General features: G+C 39.1%; 1 protein-coding gene across 1 annotated transcript; it reads left to right on the top strand.

Annotated features, from left to right (window-relative positions):
- The first annotated feature begins 4,686 nt into the window (after nt 1-4,686).
- Nucleotides 4,687-20,793, top strand: triqk (triple QxxK/R motif containing). The gene is made up of 4 exons (XM_061059357.1): nt 4,687-4,866; nt 7,729-7,803; nt 14,053-14,138; nt 18,983-20,793. Exons 2-4 carry the CDS (start codon nt 7,743-7,745, stop codon nt 19,088-19,090), a joined length of 255 nt encoding a protein of 84 aa, XP_060915340.1. The 5' UTR covers nt 4,687-4,866; nt 7,729-7,742; the 3' UTR covers nt 19,091-20,793.
- The last annotated feature ends 1,101 nt before the right edge of the window (nt 20,794-21,894 follow it).

The following is a 21,894-nucleotide window of genomic DNA, read 5'->3' as shown; positions in this document are numbered from 1 at the left end:
GGCTTTCACATGAGAATGCAGCACAGTTTCCCATTTTACATGAAAGATTTGTCTGTAGATACAAAAATATCATTTTGCACAAATGTAATTTAAGACTTGTTCTTCCGTCACCGAGTGTTAAAGCACTCGCTATCAATGGCAGTTTCATATAAAGTGAAGCATTATGCGGGCACATTACACCCAGATTAGATCTATTAGTTACTGCTGTGCTGCATGCAAATGGCATGCCCATGGGAGAGCAGAAAATCATTTTAGACTTCAATAAGTTACAAGCGGTGGCAAGTCTACCCATAATTTGCACAATGCCCCAGGCAGCAATGACGCTGGGTGCAATTAGGGGGGAAATAAAATTCTACACAGTAAACAAAGGAAAATTGTGAAAAAAAAAAAAAAAAAAAAAGAGACTGATTAAAGAGAAGGAACATTGCAGAATGAGATTGCCTCGTCTTTGATGAGGTCTGCTGTTGATTCCTTTAGTGATGTATGAAGATAAGGGGGGGGGGGGGGGGGGGGGTGAACATTGCTACTGATCTCAACAAGGATAAGTACACCATTTGTTGTCATCTGACAAGGCAAGAAAAATGAAGTCTGACATGTCAAACTAATATCCCTTTATAGTGATCAATGTCTTCCTGGTTGAAATGATAGTTTTGTACTCCAGGAACATGTAGCGGTGTGTGCTCTCTGTCACTTAACACAAATGATCTTTTACAATCATGGGAAATATTTTTAAATCATATAGCTAAAGTTGCAATTCAACTTAATAAAAAACGTACACTTAATTGTTGAAGTACATTTGAAAATATATTTATTTCCCTAAGTATTTAAAAAATAATGCACTGTATGTAGGCTACTAAAAGTAAAGGTACTTAAGCAGGCACTCATGTAGAGTCTACAGACTCTGTAAAAAAAAGTTAGTGCCTTACATGATTAAGTTAACTGAACTTAAAACGATAAGTTGAGATAAATGTGTGATTATTCCAAAGAAATACAATTTTCTAGTGAAATAAACTTGACATTAAGTCAGTTCTACTTAAATCTTTAAGTTAGCAAAACTTTTGATCACAATTCAGTTCATGTGAAATGATCTAGTTAAGGCAAAATGGTCTATCAATTTCTTTTGACTTGAAATCAAAAATGAAAAACACTTTATCAAAAGTTGAATCCACCTAAAATATTGAGTTAAATGAATAAATCATATATATTTCTATTTTAGTCAACTTAAATCAGTTTAGTTTATATCTTTTTAGTTATTCTCTTTGCTTTTGTGGAAACTTTCAACTTCCTTTCAAATAACAATTAAACAAGGTATCATCTCTACAGGTTATTCGTTTTATCATAGAAACCAACCAACTTCTCCGGGTTGTAATGTAAGCTGTCTGAATATTACATTAGAATTATATAAGAGGTGAGTTACTAATCTACTCCAACTGTTATCTACATTTTATTCTTCAAGTTTACTAATGTTTCCATAGACATAAGCAGCTAATCATGTTAGTCTCATAACTCTATAGGCTGAATTTGATGCATTATTAGCCCTATGGTAACACTGAGGGGAGTTTAATCAGCTGAATCAGCGCATAGAAAACTTAACATAACATAGTGACAAAGTGGGTGAGAAGTTCTTTTCTTATTCATCACTTGTCACTTAAATCTTCATTTGATATCAAATCACATTTTTAATTACATTTGTGCATTTGCTTGTGTAACATTGCAGCACTTACTATCCCGGGTTTGTTTGTGTTAGTATTAAGTTACAGTTCACATCAAAGTATAAATTAACTTAAAGCAAACACAGTCTTGACTTAGTTCAGTCATTTTTATTTAGTTTCTGGAATTGCAAAATATAATTTTCTCTTATCCAGACTTACCTCTGTTTGTCCTTGAGCTTCTCACCAACAAGGATACCAACACTGTCTGTCTCTGTGTTGTGTCAAGTGAGGAGAATGGGAGCTGCTTGTACCAGGTGGGCACACTGGTCAAAATCTCCACTGCCACTGAGGTAATGCATGCCAATATTAACATAACTTGTAGTGAGACTTTATGGGGCATCTTTTCCCTCTGAGTTTCAACAAATACAAATGTAGTACAATGCAATGTTACACCCAAATGTTTTATTTAATTTTGTTTTACTTTTACATACTCTATTAATCCCCTTGTGTGATTGAGAGACATGCTTCTCACACAGATGGGACTGAAATACACACAAGCTCTAACAGGATCTATGGACATGCATTAATGGAGAGATGTCAGAGTTGGGCTGATACACAGAGAGCGTGCCAGAGCTGTTGGGAGGGTTGATGCCTTGCTCAGAGGCACCTTGGCAGTACTCAGGAAGTGACATGGCACCTCTCCAAATTCCAAACTTTGGTTTGCAGGGAATCAGACTTTGTTTGACAATAAAGAGCAATCGATCAATGTGAACACTAACTAGTGTGCCGATTTGTAATTGTGGAAATGCTGTTTTTTTTCCAGGTACAGGCAGATCCCAGTTTCTCCTCCTCCAGGGGTTCAAACTGATGAAAACAGGATAACTGTCTTATCAGCCACAACAATACTACAGAGTTATCAAACCATCCTGCTGCTTCTTCACTTCGGTCATCTCAGTAAGTTCCTCTCCTCTCTGACTCACTGTTTGCTATCTGTCCAGGGCCCGTATCAGAAAGAAGGTTCTACAAATTCTCAGTCTGTTTTTGAAACATCTACTGTACCTGAGTACGTACTGATTTCTCTGGCCAAAAATTCAGTAGATCATCAGACCAGTCTTCTCGCTGACTGTTTTCCAGAATGCAAAGTGCCAGGTCAAAGACTGAAAAGACGGACAGCAACGGCTACCTTTGAGAAAATAAATACACAAAGCAGACAATTTAACCAGATATCGCAATCTCTCCTCCTCTGTATACCTATTGACATTTTGTTTTTATTGAAAATAAGTAATTTAACTGATTCTATAGGATTCTGTTAACAATGACTGATGAGTCATACTTTGCATTTCAGAAACTGATGTTGACACCATTGATGTTTGCCTGGACGAACAGTTTCTGGTGGTCTGCGAAAGAAATGGAAACCTTCATTTGATCTACTATTTCCCTGTGATGGCCAGAGCCACACAGGGGTAATATCACTCACCTCATTAGTTGTTCACCAGCACATGTTTATTTAGCAGTCAACCATACAAACAGCTTACACACTTAGTTTGGTTTATATTATTATATTATTATAACCACTATATAAGTTCCCCTGTTATCTCATTGTGATAGGTCTGTTTTTTGAGTTCATACCTTAGTTTTCAACTTGTTGATTCAAAGTTATATTAAGTTGACCTCTTTTATAGGCCTAGTTCTTATAATTTGGTTAGTAAACTCGGGTTTCTATTTTTTGGTAAAATAAAAACCCACCTTTTCTTTAAACTAACTCCTGTCTTTTGTGCCTTACTGCTTGGTCCCTAACAATCGGTGGCAGTGGTGGGATCATTCAGTGAAAAACACAGGATTTTTTTGTTTTCTACCCTGTTCCCCCTGAAAAGAGGACAAATGCATCGTGGCGGTAAAAGTGGAAGGAACAAAGGAGGGCCTGCCGGCCCAGTGGATACCCAGGAAAGGCAAGCCAGTGACGAAGAGGAAGACTATGCCGCTTCTGGGGTGCTAGGAAGCACTGAGTGTGAAGGTAAGGAGCCATCTCTGTCAGACCTGATGTCCATTCTCCAGGCCCACATGGGTCAGCAAGAGGCAAGGGAGGCTAAGCATAATGAGCTAACTGCAAGGCAAGAGCAGCGCTTTAAAGCACTTCATCATGCATCATGAGAACAGCAACTTCACTCACCAAGAAAACCGGGACATCCATCCACTCTCCAGATTGCAAAAGAGCACGTTCAGACTCACTGCCCAGCACAGGTACATCTCCATCTCGATCCACATCCCCGAAACCCCCTTGCTGCACCGAGGTAAGAGAAATAATCTTCTCAATCTTAAAAATAGAGCTCGCCATTTTTACATTAATATGAATCACTTTTCAAAGTTGGAAAACCTCAATTAGTTGAGGTGACATAAATGTACAAGATTGAGTTAACACAATATTTTCATAGACTTGAGTACTCATACGTTGTTGTTTATAACTGAGCTATTTTTTTATTTATATATTGATTTGTATATGTATTGATATTATGTAAGACAGTAGTTATAGACCACAGTTAATTATATTTTCTAACATTTTAATCGGTTTTGTAAATCAATATATATATGAATCTGTAAAGTATCCACTAACTTCAGTTCTCAGCTCTTTGCAGTGTTGATGGAAGTTCTAAGATTTGAAAAGAAGGAAAGAAAAATGGAAACGTATCATAATTTTATTCTAATATAACATTAAAACAATTCATTGTTATACTGTATTCATCTTTTGTTCAAATGTGCATAGACACGTTTCTTTAAAGTAATGATTTCCCCAACATATTGTAATTTTGTTGAAAACGATCTTAATTTAGAGCTGAGAATATATACACATCTTTTTTGTAATGCTGGATGCTCTGTATCTTCTAGGTAGTGGGCGTGTCGCTGACTATCCTCTCGTCATGCGCTCCTCCTGTGCATTTGTCTGAAAGTCCCGCCCCCGCGCTCGCGCTATTGGTTGACGTGATATATACTCGTTGTCTAATTAGATGAAAAGGCTGTCTATCTTCAGCGTGACCGTCTAAACTAGGAAGTCGCAGTAAAAACATTGATGTGTTGGCATTCTGGAGAAATTTGGAGCAAAGTACAATAAAAGTGTCACACTTCAGTCGTCCCGTGTGTCCACCTGCAGCAGACAGGCGTCTCGCAATGCAGAGACACATCTACTAAGCGGCATTTTCTCTCGTTTCTCAGGAACAGTGTAAGTATACTCGTGGATGTATTGAATGAGGGCTTCCTCTACAATCGACTGAATGTCGTTTTCGGTTTCAATGATGTATTTCTTTGCTAAAACAAACAAACCTATATAGCCTATAAGGGCTAAATAAAACTGCAAGTGTCAGGACTTTGTTGCCCATGTTTGGGACCGCAGATAATATAAAAGTTGCAAATGCATTTAAAAAGCTAATTTACACAAACCTTTTTTTTTTAGTATTTATTATCATTTTCTACAACGCTGACAGATTTAAAGCTGTATTTGTAAGTGACCACATTACAAAAAGAGCTCAACAACGAGCTATTTCATGATTGCACAAATCAACTCTCAGTTTCTTTTTTATGAAGTCCAGGAAATCTCAGCTAAACTGTATTCCTCTTATAAATAGAACAATATTTAGCCTTTTTAAAAGCCACACTAAAAAGGGGTCAGAAGTAATTTCACCCGATCTAATATTGATTATGGGAGAATATGTTTCCAGGTTGATTTAACACATCATAAATACAGTTATTTCATACTGCATGACTTAAAGTGAGCTTTACTTTAAAAACTGGCGAGGTGTTTTTGTTTCGTTGTACATTACCCCGCGTCATGCCTTGTAGAGTCATAGTGATTGAACTTCTGAGGGGCTGAAACTTAAAAAAACATAAAGCAAATACAAAACTTATGAGGGAAAGAATTTCCACTAAAATAGACTAGCATTTTTTTTAAGGTTACTCTACCAAGCAACAAGCACAGTTTACTGCATGTTTCAACCAAGCGGCAACCTCCAGTCTGGTGAAGCCAATGTGGAAGTGCAAAATCCTGCAGTTCATAGAGTGTCCACTTGAGGCTGGCTCGATGAGCCCTGGAAGTCACATACACAAAACTGCCAAAAGTCATTTTTTACAGTGGAAATGAACATGTTTAGAGCCTGGTATAAAAAACTAAATAGGTTTGATTAATCATCGACACCATGGGCACACATACACATTGTACAGGGGATGAATTTTTATATTTTATGAATGATTTGTGATATCCATAGTTAGGAGTGTAGATGACATGATTGACAGGTGGGCGCATTGTAACGATTTGTCTAGAGGCTTAAACCTAGCCTCAGCTCTGGCTCTCAGCCTGTCGTTAGTCTGACTAAAAGTTAGGCTGAGACAGCATTTCCAGCATGGCGGCTGCTGCTAATGAGCCTCCGAAGCCCCCTGCTGTCACAGATGGCTGACGTCACTCAGGTTTCGTCCATTAATATTTACGGTCTTTGAAGAAAACCTACCTGGGCCTTATCATTATGTGAAGTCAATAAACATGCTAACACAGTTAACAAATACAATGAAATTCCATCTTTTCACCTGAAATGATGAATGGAAAGAAATGCGTTTAAAACCAACACAGAAAAAGACAGCAGTGCACTTGTCTTGCTGGTTATAGTCATCACTACATCTGCGTTAGTCTTTATACCCAACTGTGCTAAATGCATAACATAGTGCAACACAGCTGTAGAAAATGTCCACCGATTATGACAATGGATTCACGTGTTGCTTTTTGGCACTTAAGATATAATACTGCAGTGTTACTGCATAACGGTAACAATGTGAGAGCCCGCTGTCTGTGACTGTAAACATTACATTTGGACAGTATTTCCACTTCCTCTTCTGTTCTCCCCTCTCTTCCTTTAATTTGCTGACTCTGGTTTCGTTCCACTGGAGAACAATAGCTGTGCATATACATCCTCCTCCTGTGCCGGCACTAACCATGTTTGAAATGTAGCTGAAAACAGGGTTTTTTTTTAGTCTAAGGTAAAACTCAGGTCCCCCCAGAGAAGGCATCAGTCTGCACAAGCAGCCAGCCACGCTTCTTGAACATGCTAATTCAGTCTCTTCCCTCTATTCCCCGGCTGCACCTCTGATTCCCGTTCTTCTAGGATGCACACAGATACTTTTTACCTTTTTTTATATTTCCTTTTTTTTGTTCTCCCCTATGCACACGCGCTTCTCTCTCTGTCAGGTTTAAACATGTTTTATTAATCACTTTCAGTTCTCATCAGAGTAAAAGGACGTTAAGGATGCTGAGTATTATTTGCCAAAGAGTCCACAGGTTTCTTGTGAATCCTGCTGAGGCCTGTCCCTCGACTTATACCGGCTTTTTCCACTATTTTAAACAAAAGGCTACAATATTGATTGACGCAGTGTGTTGTGAGGGAACCTGTCTGGAATATAGAACACACTCCACCATAAAAACAAGTATGTTGGATTATTGCAAGAAACACAAACACATTGAGTTTTAGCAATTTGTAAAAAGCAAAGAAATATACAGAAGTGTTTTTTTTTTTTTTGGTCTATACATGCACTTAGAAATAAATGCACAGCACTCTAGAGAAGCTTTATTTCTGTAACACAAGCACCATCAGTCACACTTGGATAATTATACGTTAAGCCTAAGGATACTATTTGTATTGTTCTGTGCACTTTCCTTTTATACATTCGCAGTGAGCTGTCAGGATAATCAAAGAGAGCTCCTGGTGGGAAGGGAAACAGTGTTAGGCTAAATGAGATGGAGAGGAAGTGCACATTCTGCCAGCGTTACACACATGGAAGGTGGTGAGAATTAATTCAATCATATCTTGCAGATGTATGTGAAAGATAAACCATCTGCCTGATCAAAACTGACTACGGTTTTTCTATACGTGATTGTGTGTTAACTTAAATCTTTCCTGCAGATTTCACAGTTTATCTCCGTCTACAGTCAAGGGAGTGCAGCCGTATCTGTATTCGATTAAATGAAATGATCAGGTGTAACGCTGACGCCGGGCTGTGAAGTTCTCTCACTTTACAAAATCATATTTTTTTGCCTCAACAGACAGAAGAAGGAGAATGGGGAAGAAGGATGCCAGTACAACCAGATTGCCAGTCGATCAGTACCGAAAACAGATCGGTAAGTCCCTTCAGAAATCCTATTTGAAATGGTCAATTATTCTATATTATTCTATGACTTGATCAAAAGATGAGAATCTGCAACTATTTTTGATGATTCATCATTTCCTCGATTTCTTTAATTTTCTAAGCAGAAACGTCAGACGTTTGTAATTGTGAGAATCTGTTGCTCTTTGTTTTAGTCATTCCAAATAGTTTATTTATATATTCAGATAGTTTTTCATTGTCGTTAGGAGTGAAAGCAGTTTGAAGACGCTAACTTCTGGCTCTCAGACATTGAAAATCTTTGTCCACATTTGGTGACATTTTATTACCTCCACAGTCAATCGATTAATTGTAAAAACATTCGGAAGATTACTAAACAATGAAATGATTCATTGCAGTCCTAAAAGCAGTTTTTGTTGAATAAATAAATATGATCAGTGAATGATCCCTTTTTTATTTTCAAATCGGTTAGAAACAAATCTCCCAAAAAACAGGTTGCTTCTTTGTTATAGAACATCATATGAAGTCTTTCAGTGGTAATAAATAATTTATGGCTTAATAAAAACATTTTTAAACTCAACATTAAAACAATAAATACAGTCAAATTATTATATGATGTTATTTGATAGCTTTTTTGACTGGTTGTTTCACTCCTTTTTAATAAAGTCATTGGTTGATGTGGGGAGTGTTACCACAACATTATGATCAACTCTGTCAAGACTTCATGCTCTATGAATCACACATGGCATTTGTTCTGTTTTAGTTTCACTTGTAGTGCAGGCATACAGAGTATACCCACTTGTTATAAAACTCAAAACACAAAAAGGCCTAACTAAGGCAACATGTTCGGTATCAATCAAAAGTTTGTTTCCCTTCAGCGTGGCAGCTGTGGTTCTGAAGAGCACAGCTCAGATCACATCTTGTTGTTGATGTTTTTTCATGCAGAGACAAACCGAAAGGTTGCCGGTGGCAGAGCAGTAGCATTGAGTAACTGAAGTAAACACAGACGGAAGCTTGGTTTTCCATATAGGCTAAAATCTCAGGAGTGGCCTATTGTGTTGATAAAAGTGTACCTAGAATTTTAATTAGACACAAACGGTGATAACTAGGGCCCGATGGTTATAGGATATTCCTGCTCGATACCGAGAAAAAATCTGATACCGATATATTTGCCGATATATTTCTTAGATCTATCTTCGATCTATAGAGATATAGTGTAAATGTACTCATTTATTGCATTGATCCCTCAAATGCATTTATGAAACACTTGTGGAAAAGACATAACAAAGACAAGATGCTAACTCAACTGGAAAGTACCTCTGCATGGACGTGCATCACTGCTTGACACTGGAGAGTGATAATGCTTGTTGTATTCTATATAACACACTCTGCGGGTCTAATACAATGATACTCAAATTAATGATATATGACTGGTAAATAAATCTCGTAATATCGGCGCATATCTGCGATAAAATTAGGTGATTCCAATAGTCACTGGATAAGCTAATATCGGCCAATGTTATCGGCTGGCTGATTAATCGGTCTGGCTCTATTGCAAACTATCTGACTCAAGCAACTAATCATGGTATTTTACTACCGGGATTAGCCCCATCATTTCCATGGATAACCATTTGTTGGCCCCTTGTGGTTCACATCTAGTTTTAAGGAACATCATGACTACTTCTTGTGCATCATCTTTATTGCGTTGCTATATGCTTCTTTTCCGTTAGTCTCATGTGGTTTGCAGGTTTGGCTTGCCCTTCTCTCGCCTCAAACGATGCGAAGGACCCATCACAAATATCCCTCCATGTGTCCGGCATGTCCGGTTTCACTTCCATGCACCCTGGCAGAGTCCAGCGATCCATGTGGCTGCTGACTATTTGGCCCGCATACTGCATGGACTCAGAAGCAAAGTATGAGGAACTGTCAGACACACTGCCAGTGTGTTGGACACCAGTTTTCCCAGAGCTCTCAGAGAGAACTGGACACTGGTCTGTGTGTCCAAATCACCTTGTAGTTCTGCATGTCCTGCATAATGCAGGACGGGAAGTCCCTATGGACAAAAACATACTCACACTCTGAATTCCTTGGGAATTTATGTTTTTTTTAAACACTCATGTTTGTCTTCTTTCATTTTTCATGATCTCATCATTTAATATATTGTTTCTTACGAATTCTCTGGCTTGAAGTCGTACAAATCTGGATCCAGCAGAGAAGCTAATAAATAGAAGCTAATAAATGACTTGCGCAATAAAGTTAACTATTCAATGTTTGTTTTGAAAGGAAGAAAAAGTCAAGCCAGCATTAATTGCATTACAAAGAGAAGTCCAGGTTACATACATTTGCTGCAATTTTTTTTTGCACACATTTTTTTGCCAATCTTTTTGAGAAACTTTTCTGCCATATGCTGAATTCCGACGGCCACTGAAGCTTTTAGAAGCAAATTTGTGAAGTTTTATTTTCCTGAAATCTCAATGAAATAAGCTGTCTGAGCCCAGAGTCAGTTGGAAACACACGCCCGATCAAGATGAGCAGGCATAGATTTTCCACATCCTTCAAACTTCACTAACATTCGTCAACATTAAACTGCAGCATCAGCAGTTTGGCTCCAGCATTTCCACAGTATATTCAGCCTATTTCATACAAAACTTATATCATTCAACATTTTTTAGCATGCAGCGTTAGCAGTGTAGCGCAACCTTTCTCACAATACATTCTGAATCTTTCATACATTTCTTATACTATTCAACTGCATAGGCCGTAAAGAACCGAAGAATATAAAAAGCCCCTTAAAAGGTCCATCTCAGGGTTCATGTATCTATTCTCAGCACTTTGGTGTCATCCTTTAACTTCTTTTCACCGCTGTCTGTTGAGTACGTTTAAATATTCCACTGTTCCCTGGTTCATACTTCTGTGTTGAATCTATCCCAAAGTTGTCAGGAATTATTTTTATGCAATAACTTGACATACTGTAGGTTTTACCCTCCATGACATTTTCAGAGACCAAAACATATTTAGAAACTAGAATAAGGCAAAGAGACCAATTATTATTTGTCAACCTTGGTTCTATTGATGCATCTTTAGTCTATGAAATCTCAGTGCTTTGTCTACCTGTCCTCTAGTTTAACTTTATTGACAAATTTGTACAAATCACACCTTTCCCGCATGTTAATCCCACGTTGCTAATTGTAGCTAGAACCACCTACCTGTGTCGTTATGCTAAGTAGAGCAGAAGGTATACAAACTAATATCTGGTTGGCTTCATCATAAAACTTTTTTCAGGCAAATTCAACAACCAAAGATGAAAAAAGACCTAATGGAAGTGTGCAGGAAGTAATGGGAGTAAAAAAGAACCACTTTGATTCTTCCCTCGTCTTCTTCACAAGAGTTCAGTTCAATGAACGTCTCTCTCTGTAGACTCTGTAGACCTCCATAGAGGGGCTAATGTTCCTCTGAGAGACTGCATTGTGGGTTCTTTTAAGGTGGACAGTGATGTCTTTTCAGTGTGGCAGGCAGAGGCAGGGAGGGATGTGAGAAAGCAGTGTAGCCCAGCGCAGGAAGATAATTGGCGATAGAAAATGTCTACAGCGCTGGTGCAGCAGGGGGAATGGCAATGACAAATAGGAGAGCTCATAAGCCCAATGCAATATCATCAGGATGTATTTGTGTGTGTGAACACTACAGACCCACAGAAACAAACTGCAGGAGAAAGGCACCATGAAGCTTTAACTCATACCTCGCTGTATCACAATAACATTATGATGCCGCACACAGTCTGATGTAATTCTCTAGGATTTCTATTTCGTATCAAGTACTCATATTACTGGTTGTAATTACTCTGATTTTGCTCAATCAAGTTTTGATTCTTCTATTGATTTGATTGATTGATTCGATTTGATTTTTTTTGGGATGAATTTTTGCATACAAACGTAATTTCTTCATGTAGAATCTAAATAAGTCAAGCCCAAAGAAAACAAAATAAAGCAGAGGTGTGGTGTTTTTTTTTATTGTTAGCCCGAAAAAGAAAAAGTTTCCTTTGTTATTTAAACCTCAGCTTGCTTAAGTCTTTGAGTATCCTTGGGCACTTTGCTTCAGAAAAGGTACCTTGAGGACACAGAACCAGACAAAGTGTAAATAGATAGACAGTGCTTTCTTTTTCCAGTTGTGGGCTTCATTTTCTCAACTACAGTGAGTGTTACTCAGTAACTCTTAATCATACAACACTTTATACAAACATTTAAGTAAACAGACAAGTACAGGAAAATGAATAAGCTTGAACAGCCTACATGACTTTATGAAAGGCGATATCATATTCCCATAAGGCTAACTAGTGTTAGCAGTTAGCTTGCCAGCAACAGAAGTTTAACAAACGCCATGCTTACTGTAGCCTGTAATAGATGAGTTGCAAAGGGCCCTATCCAGTTTTTATGTACATTTCACATTATTCATTACACATTTCACACTATCATAACTTCTATATTTTGTTTATTGATATGTAGCATTTATTGTAGCTTACTGTAGTCTCCATTTAGCTATTTTCTAGCTGAAAGTCCCGATTTCTGTAAATGGTGATCAACCTGAGGTGCCCTCCAATCAAATTTCCCCCTCTGCACTTTCTGACAAGTGAAGGAGACATCCAGTGGCCCTCCTAATGAATTCCCACTAGCTCACTGTCTGCTCCTGGAAACATTCTCTACATTTCTATTAGCTCTCTGCTGAGTCAGACGGGCAGGAGGAAGGGCGGAAGAAAGATATAGGAAAGAAAAGTTTTTAAAAAGTGGGGGGGATGTGTTTAAAGAAGTCTAAATAAGCAAAGTGTGTTGGTATTGTGACAGAGAGGCTTGTTAACCCTATTCTTATTGCCCAGATTCACACATATTGGGTGGAAGCTCATCCTTCTGCGTTCCAGGTTCTAAGTCCGGTAAATTAAGGAAATCATTATTGCAATACTCCTAGCTTTAGCAAGCACCCGGAAAGACATTTTATAGTTCAAATCTGGAGGGACATCAGCCCATAATTCAAGGTAAAAAAAATACATTTGATAACCCTTTAACTACCATTAGATGCCAGCTCATTTTAGCAATTAACCGCTTTCGAGCTAATATTTCATTAAGCTAGGTCTTTAAAGCTTTCCTATCCTAAATGTTAGGAATCAGCCACTTCCCCAAAACAGGTAAGCTAGGTATGCTGCTGCTGATTGGTAATCCTTTAAATATGGGTCAATGGTCATCTCTTGTCTCTTCCTTAGAAGACATGATGTTTAATAGTATACATACTCGGTGTCATCCCCAACTGAGACAATGTTGAAGCCCATTGGTCTCCATTTCAAATTTAGACTTATCTTGTCCTATGAGGACCTTCCATTTCTATTTTATCCACTAATTTAATTATAAATAATTTGAATGAAATGCCTAATCTCAATTCTAATCCAAGCTATACTAATCCTTATTCTAAATTCAAATCTGAACGACTAATCTGAAATAAAAAGAAAGGATTTACCAATTTGTTAACAGTCCGAATGCCTGAATTGGTTCTTATAAAACCACACACACACACAGTTCAGCAAGCAGTTGCCTTTCCAACCTATTGTTAGCAAAGTTCCTCTTCCTGCAGTATGTTGGTTCTAATTAGACCAAGACAGCCGGCTCTGCCTCATGTGCAGCACATACACACTCACAGATACCCACACATGCTTTGCCAGGTGGCTGGTTTGCCCACAAGACCCCTGAGAGTTGAGCCCATGGGAAGCAGAGGCAGCACAGGTGAACTTTGAGCAGCTCAGACCAGAAGAGAGGCTTGTATTTTGGATTCATGTGCTGACACTGTAAAGGCATTTTAATGCATCATTTAGTCTGTTATGTCTCTTTTTGCTAACCATGTGATATTCCATTTACTGTAGAATTCTTCACTCTTGCTGCATTTTCTTGCGTCTTGTACAACTCCATCTCCTAAAACGTCCGGTGTTGTGTAAAATGAAAATAAAAGCAAAATGTGATGATTGGCAAAACAGCGAAACCTAATATTCTAATGAAAATAGAAACAAAAAAGTGAAAGAGTCCAAACTGAGCTGTATTCCTGACTCGTCACTCATTATACTGTAAATGTTGGGAGCATTATGAAGTGTGAAACAAGACAAAGGTGTGATACAAAGGGCATACCTGAGGGACTGTTTTTCATCCCTTATCCTGGAGCTTCTGCTATCACAGCAGCAATCAATGAAAATTGTAAATGGAATCTTTTTAGTCACTTTATTTCTCTATCCTAGGTAAACAGGACTACAAGAAGACAAAGTCAGTCCTGAAGGCCACACGGCTGAAAGCTGAAGCAAAGAAGACTTCCTCTGGATTCAAGGTGAGACTGGTCTGGATCTCTTTTGGACTTTTAAAGTCTGTTTCTACATGTCTATCTCAGCCCATCTGTGATTGTGCTTTACTGTCTGTCTGTCTGCCAACCATCTTCTTTCCATTTGTCTGCCTGTTCAAAGGAGTGTCTCACCAGATCACTTTTCATGTCCCGGACTCTAAGCTCTGTTACACCTTCCTGTAGATCTTTAGGGAACATGAAGATAGATATCCCACTGAAATGATGTGATGTGGCCGAGTGCCTAAAACTTCCATTTGGGAATGGGGGGTGGGGTGGTGGAAGAGTCCTCTGTAGTACTTTGGATTACTCCACCAAGTCTACAAAAGAAAGACATCACTTTATAAACAAATCAAGTGAAGACATAGAAGGGTTCAAATTCTAGGTTTCTTATTTTTAATGGATACATTTCAATAATGTGGAACAGGGAGAGACTATGAGCAAAGATGGATGTATAAAAAACAAAGAAGAAAAATAAAATACAGGGCTGAAACATAGTTTAGTAATTTAAAGGTAAAGAGAGGTGAGGGTGTTTGTAGGATTGAAAACGGCGTCTCACGCTGCAGCAAACACAAGTTGTTGTGCAGGCAAAGATGGATGATTCCAAGTTTATCACACTGTCAAATATGGCTCAGCTGTAAACGCTTCTCCTCACACAGTGGGCTTTCCAATCAACAGTGTGACTATTACCAGGCTTCTCCATCAGAGTAAACCCTTGCCATTTAAAAAAAAAAAAAAAAAAAAAAAAACATTTGAAAAAGTCATTTGTTTGGTTTTTTGTTGCTGAAATCATGCAGTAACAGAATGTTTTGTAACTGTTTATGTTCACACTCACAGTACATCAAAAGCCAAAAGGCTTCACTTCCTCATTAAGCCTCAGTTGGCACGTAGTACATAGACATGAACAAATCATAGTGAGGATTAAACACTGGGTGAAATGGTCAGGTTTTAAAATATGCATCTCTTAGACACGCAAGGCCTCATTAAGCACGTCTTTAATCCAATTAGATTAGTCCATATCTTGAAATATTGATATTGCTTATGAATAATTCAGGTTTTTTTCACGCCCAAGACAAGGGGGAATTTTCAGAGGTCGGATTAAAAATACCTCTGGGACGAGTATATTAAACTGACTTAGACCCTTTGGCCTCGAGTTCGATTGAAATTCAGCCCGAGTGTAATGGATATTTGGTCACGCTTGCTTTCCCAATCGGCTCCCTTTAGCGATGTATAAAGTTGTGATTTTTTATGCAGCTCTGTGATGACAGTAAAAGCTTCCCCTCTGAGTGTTAACAGTTAACATCAATGACTTAGTTCCAGTTTTTATTCTACCTCTTTCTTCCTCCTTTTTTCTCCTTCCCTGCTTCCCTTTCTTTCTTTCTTCTTCTCCTCTTCGTCTTTCACCACGTCCCTGGTTGAGATGCTTGCTCTATGGATGCAGCTGGTGGCTCAGAAGGGCCAGCAGACTGCGGGCACACAGAATCTGGCAGCTGCCAGGGCAGGCTGTCTTGGGGCTGTCTTAGTTGCAGGGCAGTCTGGGTAAGTTGGCAGAGGAAAGGGATGGAGACGCGCAAAATGAGAACGTGAGAGAGGGAGAACTTCTGTTTGAGCAGCAGCGATCACAAAACAAAAACCTCAGAAGTGTCTGAAACCACCCACTTGTTGTATTTGTGTGTGTCCTTAATCGCATGTTGAGTCGTGGTGTGTTAACAGAGGGAGCGTGTTGCTGCCTAAGTGCAAGTGTCGACACCTTTCCCGTCCAGCTGCGACAGACTCTGGATAGCACGGAGGTCACCACGGCAGAGATGAAGTAACTGCCAGGAAATCAGCTGCAGTCTCAACTCAGTTTGCCAGGAGAAGAAGAAGTAGAAGAAGTAGTAACTCCAGCACATGAGCCTGTAGCACAGGAAACAAGCCTGCTGCCTTTTCTAATTGGCACAGCCGCCTTCTGTTCGGTTCTGCATTGTTTTCCCTCGCTCTTATTAAGCCGCCGAATCTGGAAAGTTTAGAAAGATGTCTTATAGAACTGGCAGAGGATGGAGGATACAGATAATGACTCTGGGTATCTTCCAGCTGTCCTTTCTGAATGTATGTTTTTTTGTTTTTTTTACCACACAAAGTGTCTTTTGTGATTCCGCCCAGTGACACTTATTCATTTTGTTTGCATTGATGTTCATACATGTGCCATGACAAGATGCTGTTTTGGACTTTGCAAGAGTCAAATCTGATGATCACTATTATGCACCATCAGTAATGCTAATACAAATCTGAGTAAAAATGATATTGGAAATTAGTCAGACAAAAACAAGGTGTTTTTGCTGAATCCTTGACATGGATGTGTTAGATGGAAAATCACCTCTTACTGCCACAGATCACAAACACAAAATGAGGAGCAGCTTTCTTGAAATCAAACATAAAATGTAACTTAATGGTTGGTTATTTGTTGCTGTGACTTGAAATGCTCTCCATTGGATGTTGGACGTCGTGGACGTTATCTGCCGCCCACATACAGCCGCTGACATACCGAATCTCTCCGCTGACACACAGAAACACACACTCACACACATATATATATACACACAGACAAACAAACCAAGGAGGAGAATAAAAGGCACACCAGATGAGGGGGAAGTCTGCTGAGCGTTGGCTTGTCGCCAGGGTGACAGGGGCCCTGCTCCCAGCATGCTGAGTGTGCTGCAGCTGCCGCTGGCGCTGAGAGCCACATGATGAAGATGATGATGTGCTTTGGTCCCCATCCAGAGGTCTCCATCAGAATGTGGGCAGAGAGGCTGTGCATTTATGTCTGAGTGTGTGTGTGTGCGCTTGTGTATGTGGGCACGTGTAAATGTGTTTGCGTGGCGAGGCGAGGCAGGAGTCAACACAGTGAGCATCTCTTCTCGAAAACAATGATCTCAATCAAGTGCAGGTGCTTCCTACATCTCGAGTGTTTTCACCAAACCCCTCCAGCTTGTTTTCGGAGACGAATCGCTGTAACCAGCTGTTGTCTTTCTCTCCAAAACATAAAGCCAAGGAAGAAGGGGGGGGGGATCCAGATTGCAGCGTCACTGGTCCTTTTATTTAAGCTGTGACTCAACCTGCGTCCGAAAACAAACACACACTATTCTCTGCAATATTATCAACAGAATGACAAACCCTCCTTTTTGTCTTGTTTTTCAAAGTCTAAAGAGCAGAAGAAAACGCTGAAAACAATCAAGCCGCTGTGATTTGATAACAGTTTTTTTTCTATTTCTCCAAGGCCTGGGAGAAATAGAAAAGTGAATCAAGCCGTAAGAGCCTGGCGGTTAATATATGAAACTAAAGTGCATGAAATTTAAAAGTTTTCCAATTAAGCGGGGGACTTAAAGCTGTTTGGAGGCTGCCGGGATGCAGATAAACGTGGGCCGAGGCTAATGAAGACCAATGCTGCTGATGACTAGGCTCTACAACTTGTACACAGATAGCTGCGGCTGCTGTGACGGCTTTTAATTGTCCCAACCTTCGTCAGAGAGGAATTATTATTAGCCCCCCGCCACCCGTTATTTGTGCCGAGCCTTATCTCTTTTGTGTTCTCTCTCTCGTTGTCGCTCTTGTTTGTCACTCTGTCTTTTCTCTCTACAGTTTGGCTATTGGGTTGAATCAAGTCTGCACTCTCTGTATGTGTGTGTGTTTGATTTGCAGAGCAATTACTGATGTTTTCTTGACTTGTCATGGTTTTTTTTTTTTTGATTGTTTCTGTTTTTTCTACTTGCATCCATCTTGGTTCTCTGTTTCATCTTCTTTGCTGCTCTGCTTATTTGTCATCCCCCTCACTGTCACCTTGAGTAACCTCTGCCTGTCACTCACGTATGTAAGACACAATGAGACATACATACTGAGTCAGTTATAGGGTTTTAGGATAATATAGATCTGCTATAAGAACTAAGAACAGCATGTTCTAAAACAGTTTTTTTGCACGTGGCCCAGTTTGCATCCAAAAAGCTAATTTCCAAAATAATATTCAAATCAAATCTTTTTATTTTTTTCTTCAATAACCTCCAATCAGCCTGTACTCGGGACTCTTTTAAAGCTCTCCAAGCTCTCCAGTGTTGATTAGAAAGTTGTGTGCTAATTAGTTCTCTTGATAAAGAATAACTGGCATTGTTCAATACTCTGAGTGGCCCTAATGAAACTCCAGCTGATGAAGATTGTAATCGAGCGCCACGTAATGAACAAGCGCTCCAAAGTCCCATTTTCAAGTTGAATGCCACTCTTCTGGAAAGCCTCAATTTGTTTGACTATTAGCCGACTGAAAATACAAAAATAAAAAAGAGTTGAGGCATTTTGTTGAAGAAAGTTTAACTTCTCTGAAAACAAAAAAGAGCAGAGGAATAATAGAAGAGATTGAAACACTAAAATAGTTTAATTTAGAGTAAATATATTGTTCACTGTTTAACAGGTTTAACTATGTTGTATTACAGGAAGTGTTTAAAAAGCTCAAATTAAAATGTGATGATTGACACCTGAATACTAACATTTGTCCTTCAAAGCAAAGTCACAAATTACAGTTTCAATATCTACTATTTACTGAAGAAAACAGGCTTATTAACTTGATATTCTTAGACACAAAGTCAAAGTGGTTTCATGTCCAGGAGGATTGCAGCACATTTAGATGAAAAGAAAGACAATAGGGACCTGCCAAATATAGATGTAACAGCTCTGATGGATCATAATAAGAAAACAGTCAAACAAAGTGAAGCTGCTCCATGAAGAGAAGAGGCCGATTCTCTTTGTTCTATGAATAGAAGAACATCCTGAAATTAAACATCTTTCTTAAAATGTTCTCTTTTCTTGTTCAGGATGCGTTCCTGGTCATTGCTGCCATCCTGTTCTTCGTCCTCTGCGTCTACGCCTTCTTCTACCTCAACCTGAGCACAGAGATTAACCTGGATGTGGACGTGGATTAATGATGGCTGGTCACTGGAGCGACACCATTCTGGTTTTTATACCTGAGGTCGAGAGCAGATGAAGAATGAATTCAAGAAGTTCAATGACTTTTGTCATGAAGCCCAGACGACGCTAAAGTCCTGCACCAATCATTTCATACTCACTCTTATTATTCTATAGTTTTACATCCAGGAATATTCCAATAACAAAAAAACAAACAAAATAAATACCTCTACTAAAGGCATAGATGCAGACTGTATCAGAGAGAACAACAAACAAGGCACAAAACAATAACACAGTTTTTCTTCCCCTGACAGTACCATAAATATAATATGGCTGCAAATAAAAACAACAATTTAAGAGACGCCAAAACAAGACTAATTTAAGCCCAATTATCATGTGACAAAAACAAACAATGCTTTTTGAGCAGAAAGTGTGATGTTAGTCAAAGCTAGGAAAGTCTTATTGATTACATTAGTATATCTTTGTTTCTATAATACTGGTATCAGATGGGCTCTTGAAGAGAGAACATCTCTAGATAAATGATAACCTCTTATTTAACTCGCAGCCTACATCAGCTTCTCTTTCACAAAAAAGTCAGTGACATAGTCGTATCTGTGTAGCGCTGATACAAAGTTTTTTAAAGCGACAGGAGGCGTATAGAATTACATCATATGGTGGTCGTCTTCATTGTTTGAGCACTGTCGCTTTTACATCTCCCGCGGACTGTACTGGGTGTTATACTCAACTCGTGCCTGAGACAACCTCTTCATGTCGACTTTGGAACAGAACCTGAGTACGGTAAGTTTGTGTTCCCACTGTTTAAATGAACCCGACTTTGGGGTCAAGCGTAATCTGATCCGGCCCGGGTCCCTGGAGTGAAACAAACCTAAAATTCTGTTTGTAAGAAATTTCCATCCAGCGAATAAAAAGAGCCTCTTTTCACTCAAGCCTTCCAAACTCAGGTCGAAGCGATGCTCTGTTTAATCGTATTCTGCGCCGTCCTGTCCCACTGTTGTCTCCACTAATAGAAAAATGTAAATCTCCTGCTGAACCTCTTGTCGCATCAAGGCAAACACTCTCCTCACATTCCAGTGCACAAACCTCTCCTGGTGGATATCTGCAGATCACTAAGTGTGAGATTAGAATCCACAAAGCCCTCGCCCTGATTGAACATGTGTGCAGAATACAGAACAACACTTTCTACCTGCGGCACATACATGCAGCACGAAGGCGGGATTAGCATGACAAATAAGATCCCGGTCTTCCATTTGAATGGAAATGACAGAGACGAGCAATGACTGAATAGAAGTGCGGCTACATGTTTTTTCTCCTAAGGAACACCTTGATCCTTTTTTTTCTTCGTGTCAGATGTGTGTTTTGTTGTGATGTGTCTTAAGATATACGAGGGGTTTGTCGACGCCTCTTTGTTCTGCTGTTTATCCTTTGTGCTGCTGGGAGCAAGGACTGACCTTCCATTAACCGTCTCAGTCCCAGAGAGATTCTTTGTCAGCAGCAGAGTGCCGAGTCAAGGGCTTTCATTTAGTCCATTTTCACTTTTTCTTCTTTGAAATTGCATATTTTTTTTCCAATGTCTTTTTCATGCTTTTCTCATGAATTATACATGACATGAGATATGTTCTTTAAAAGTCATTAATTGAATTTAATTGATTTGACTTTTTTTTTATATTACTGCAATAAAAGAGCAATTCCAAATACACTACAGGCCTTGTGGTGTCTTCCATTCTTAAGATGTTTCTTATCACCGTGTCTGTCTGTTTTCTGTAGTCGACAAAAACATGTCACAGATATACGTATGTAGTATTCAGTGTCTGCCTTTTTTTTTCTCTTCCTTTCTCCCATGACCTCCTGACCTCTAGTAAAAGACTACACGTCCAAGGAACCATTATGATAAGCATGCAGCCGTACCCTCACCCAGTGCCTTTTATCCTCCCCCCCGAACACACTCATTCACATGTGTAACAAAAGAGAGCCCAACATATTAGACCTTCATACATGACACCTTGTGTATTAAAGGTCACCCGTACCAACCACCAGAGCTTTCACATCAACACAACCTATTTACTCTGAGCCCGACTTGTCATGCTACCTTTGACAATAACGTTCTGATGAGAGCTGTTGATGAATTGGTGTGTCAGGTATGTAGGCGTTTCATGGTTTACTTAATTAGTTTTAATCAAAACCATGGCCCTCTGTTAAAGAATGATAAATTATATTGTTGTATTTTATTATAGATATCAAGTGTGAACCTAGATGTGTATCCGTTTGTAACTACATGACAAAAGAGATAATAAGCATGATGTATAAACAATGCTTTGAAGGTTGCTTTTGAAAAACGCAGCTGATCAGTCGGTGTATATTTTAAAGAACACATGACATTATCTTTACGACCAGTGATGTTTTATGCGTTCTCCATCCCTAAAGGATTATATTTCACCGAGTGAAGTCGTTACTTTGTGTCTTAAAAATTAATGAATACAAAAAATGATTGTGTCGATTTACTTTTATGGGGTGTAAGCTCACCATTATTCCTCTCGGATCGCGTCAGTGCCAAAGCTATAAAACCGAAGTGTTCTATCAGTAATGGCTTATTAAATTGTATTGACCATAGTGATGTGTTCACTGGTCATGGCCTTTCCATTGATAGGAACGAGGCTGCGTGTGTGTCAACAAGTGGAACTGTAAAGACAAAGAGAAAATACACACACAGTTATTCCACAACAATGTCAAAAGGACACGAGTATATAACGTCAGAAAGAGCTGTGTGACACATCTCTGCTAAATGACGGCATCTCACTGACTT

The sequence above is a fragment of the Labrus mixtus genome, chromosome 16 (genome assembly GCF_963584025.1).
Source record: "Labrus mixtus chromosome 16, fLabMix1.1, whole genome shotgun sequence".
In the NCBI taxonomy this organism is placed as follows: Eukaryota; Metazoa; Chordata; class Actinopteri; order Labriformes; family Labridae; genus Labrus; species Labrus mixtus.
Note: the sequence above shows the minus strand (reverse complement) of the source record. Positions and strands in the feature narration are given on the sequence as shown.

Excerpts from the sequence above, each read along its gene's own strand:
- triqk (XM_061059357.1), top strand. The coding sequence starts at position 7,743 with ATGGGGAAGAAGGATGCCAGTACAACCAGATTGCCAGTCGATCAGTAC. Across the intron at positions 7,804-14,052 it reads TCAGTACCGAAAACAGATCG|GTAAACAGGACTACAAGAAG; the intron begins GTAAGTCCCTTC and ends TCTCTATCCTAG. Across the intron at positions 14,139-18,982 it reads AGACTTCCTCTGGATTCAAG|GATGCGTTCCTGGTCATTGC; the intron begins GTGAGACTGGTC and ends TTTCTTGTTCAG.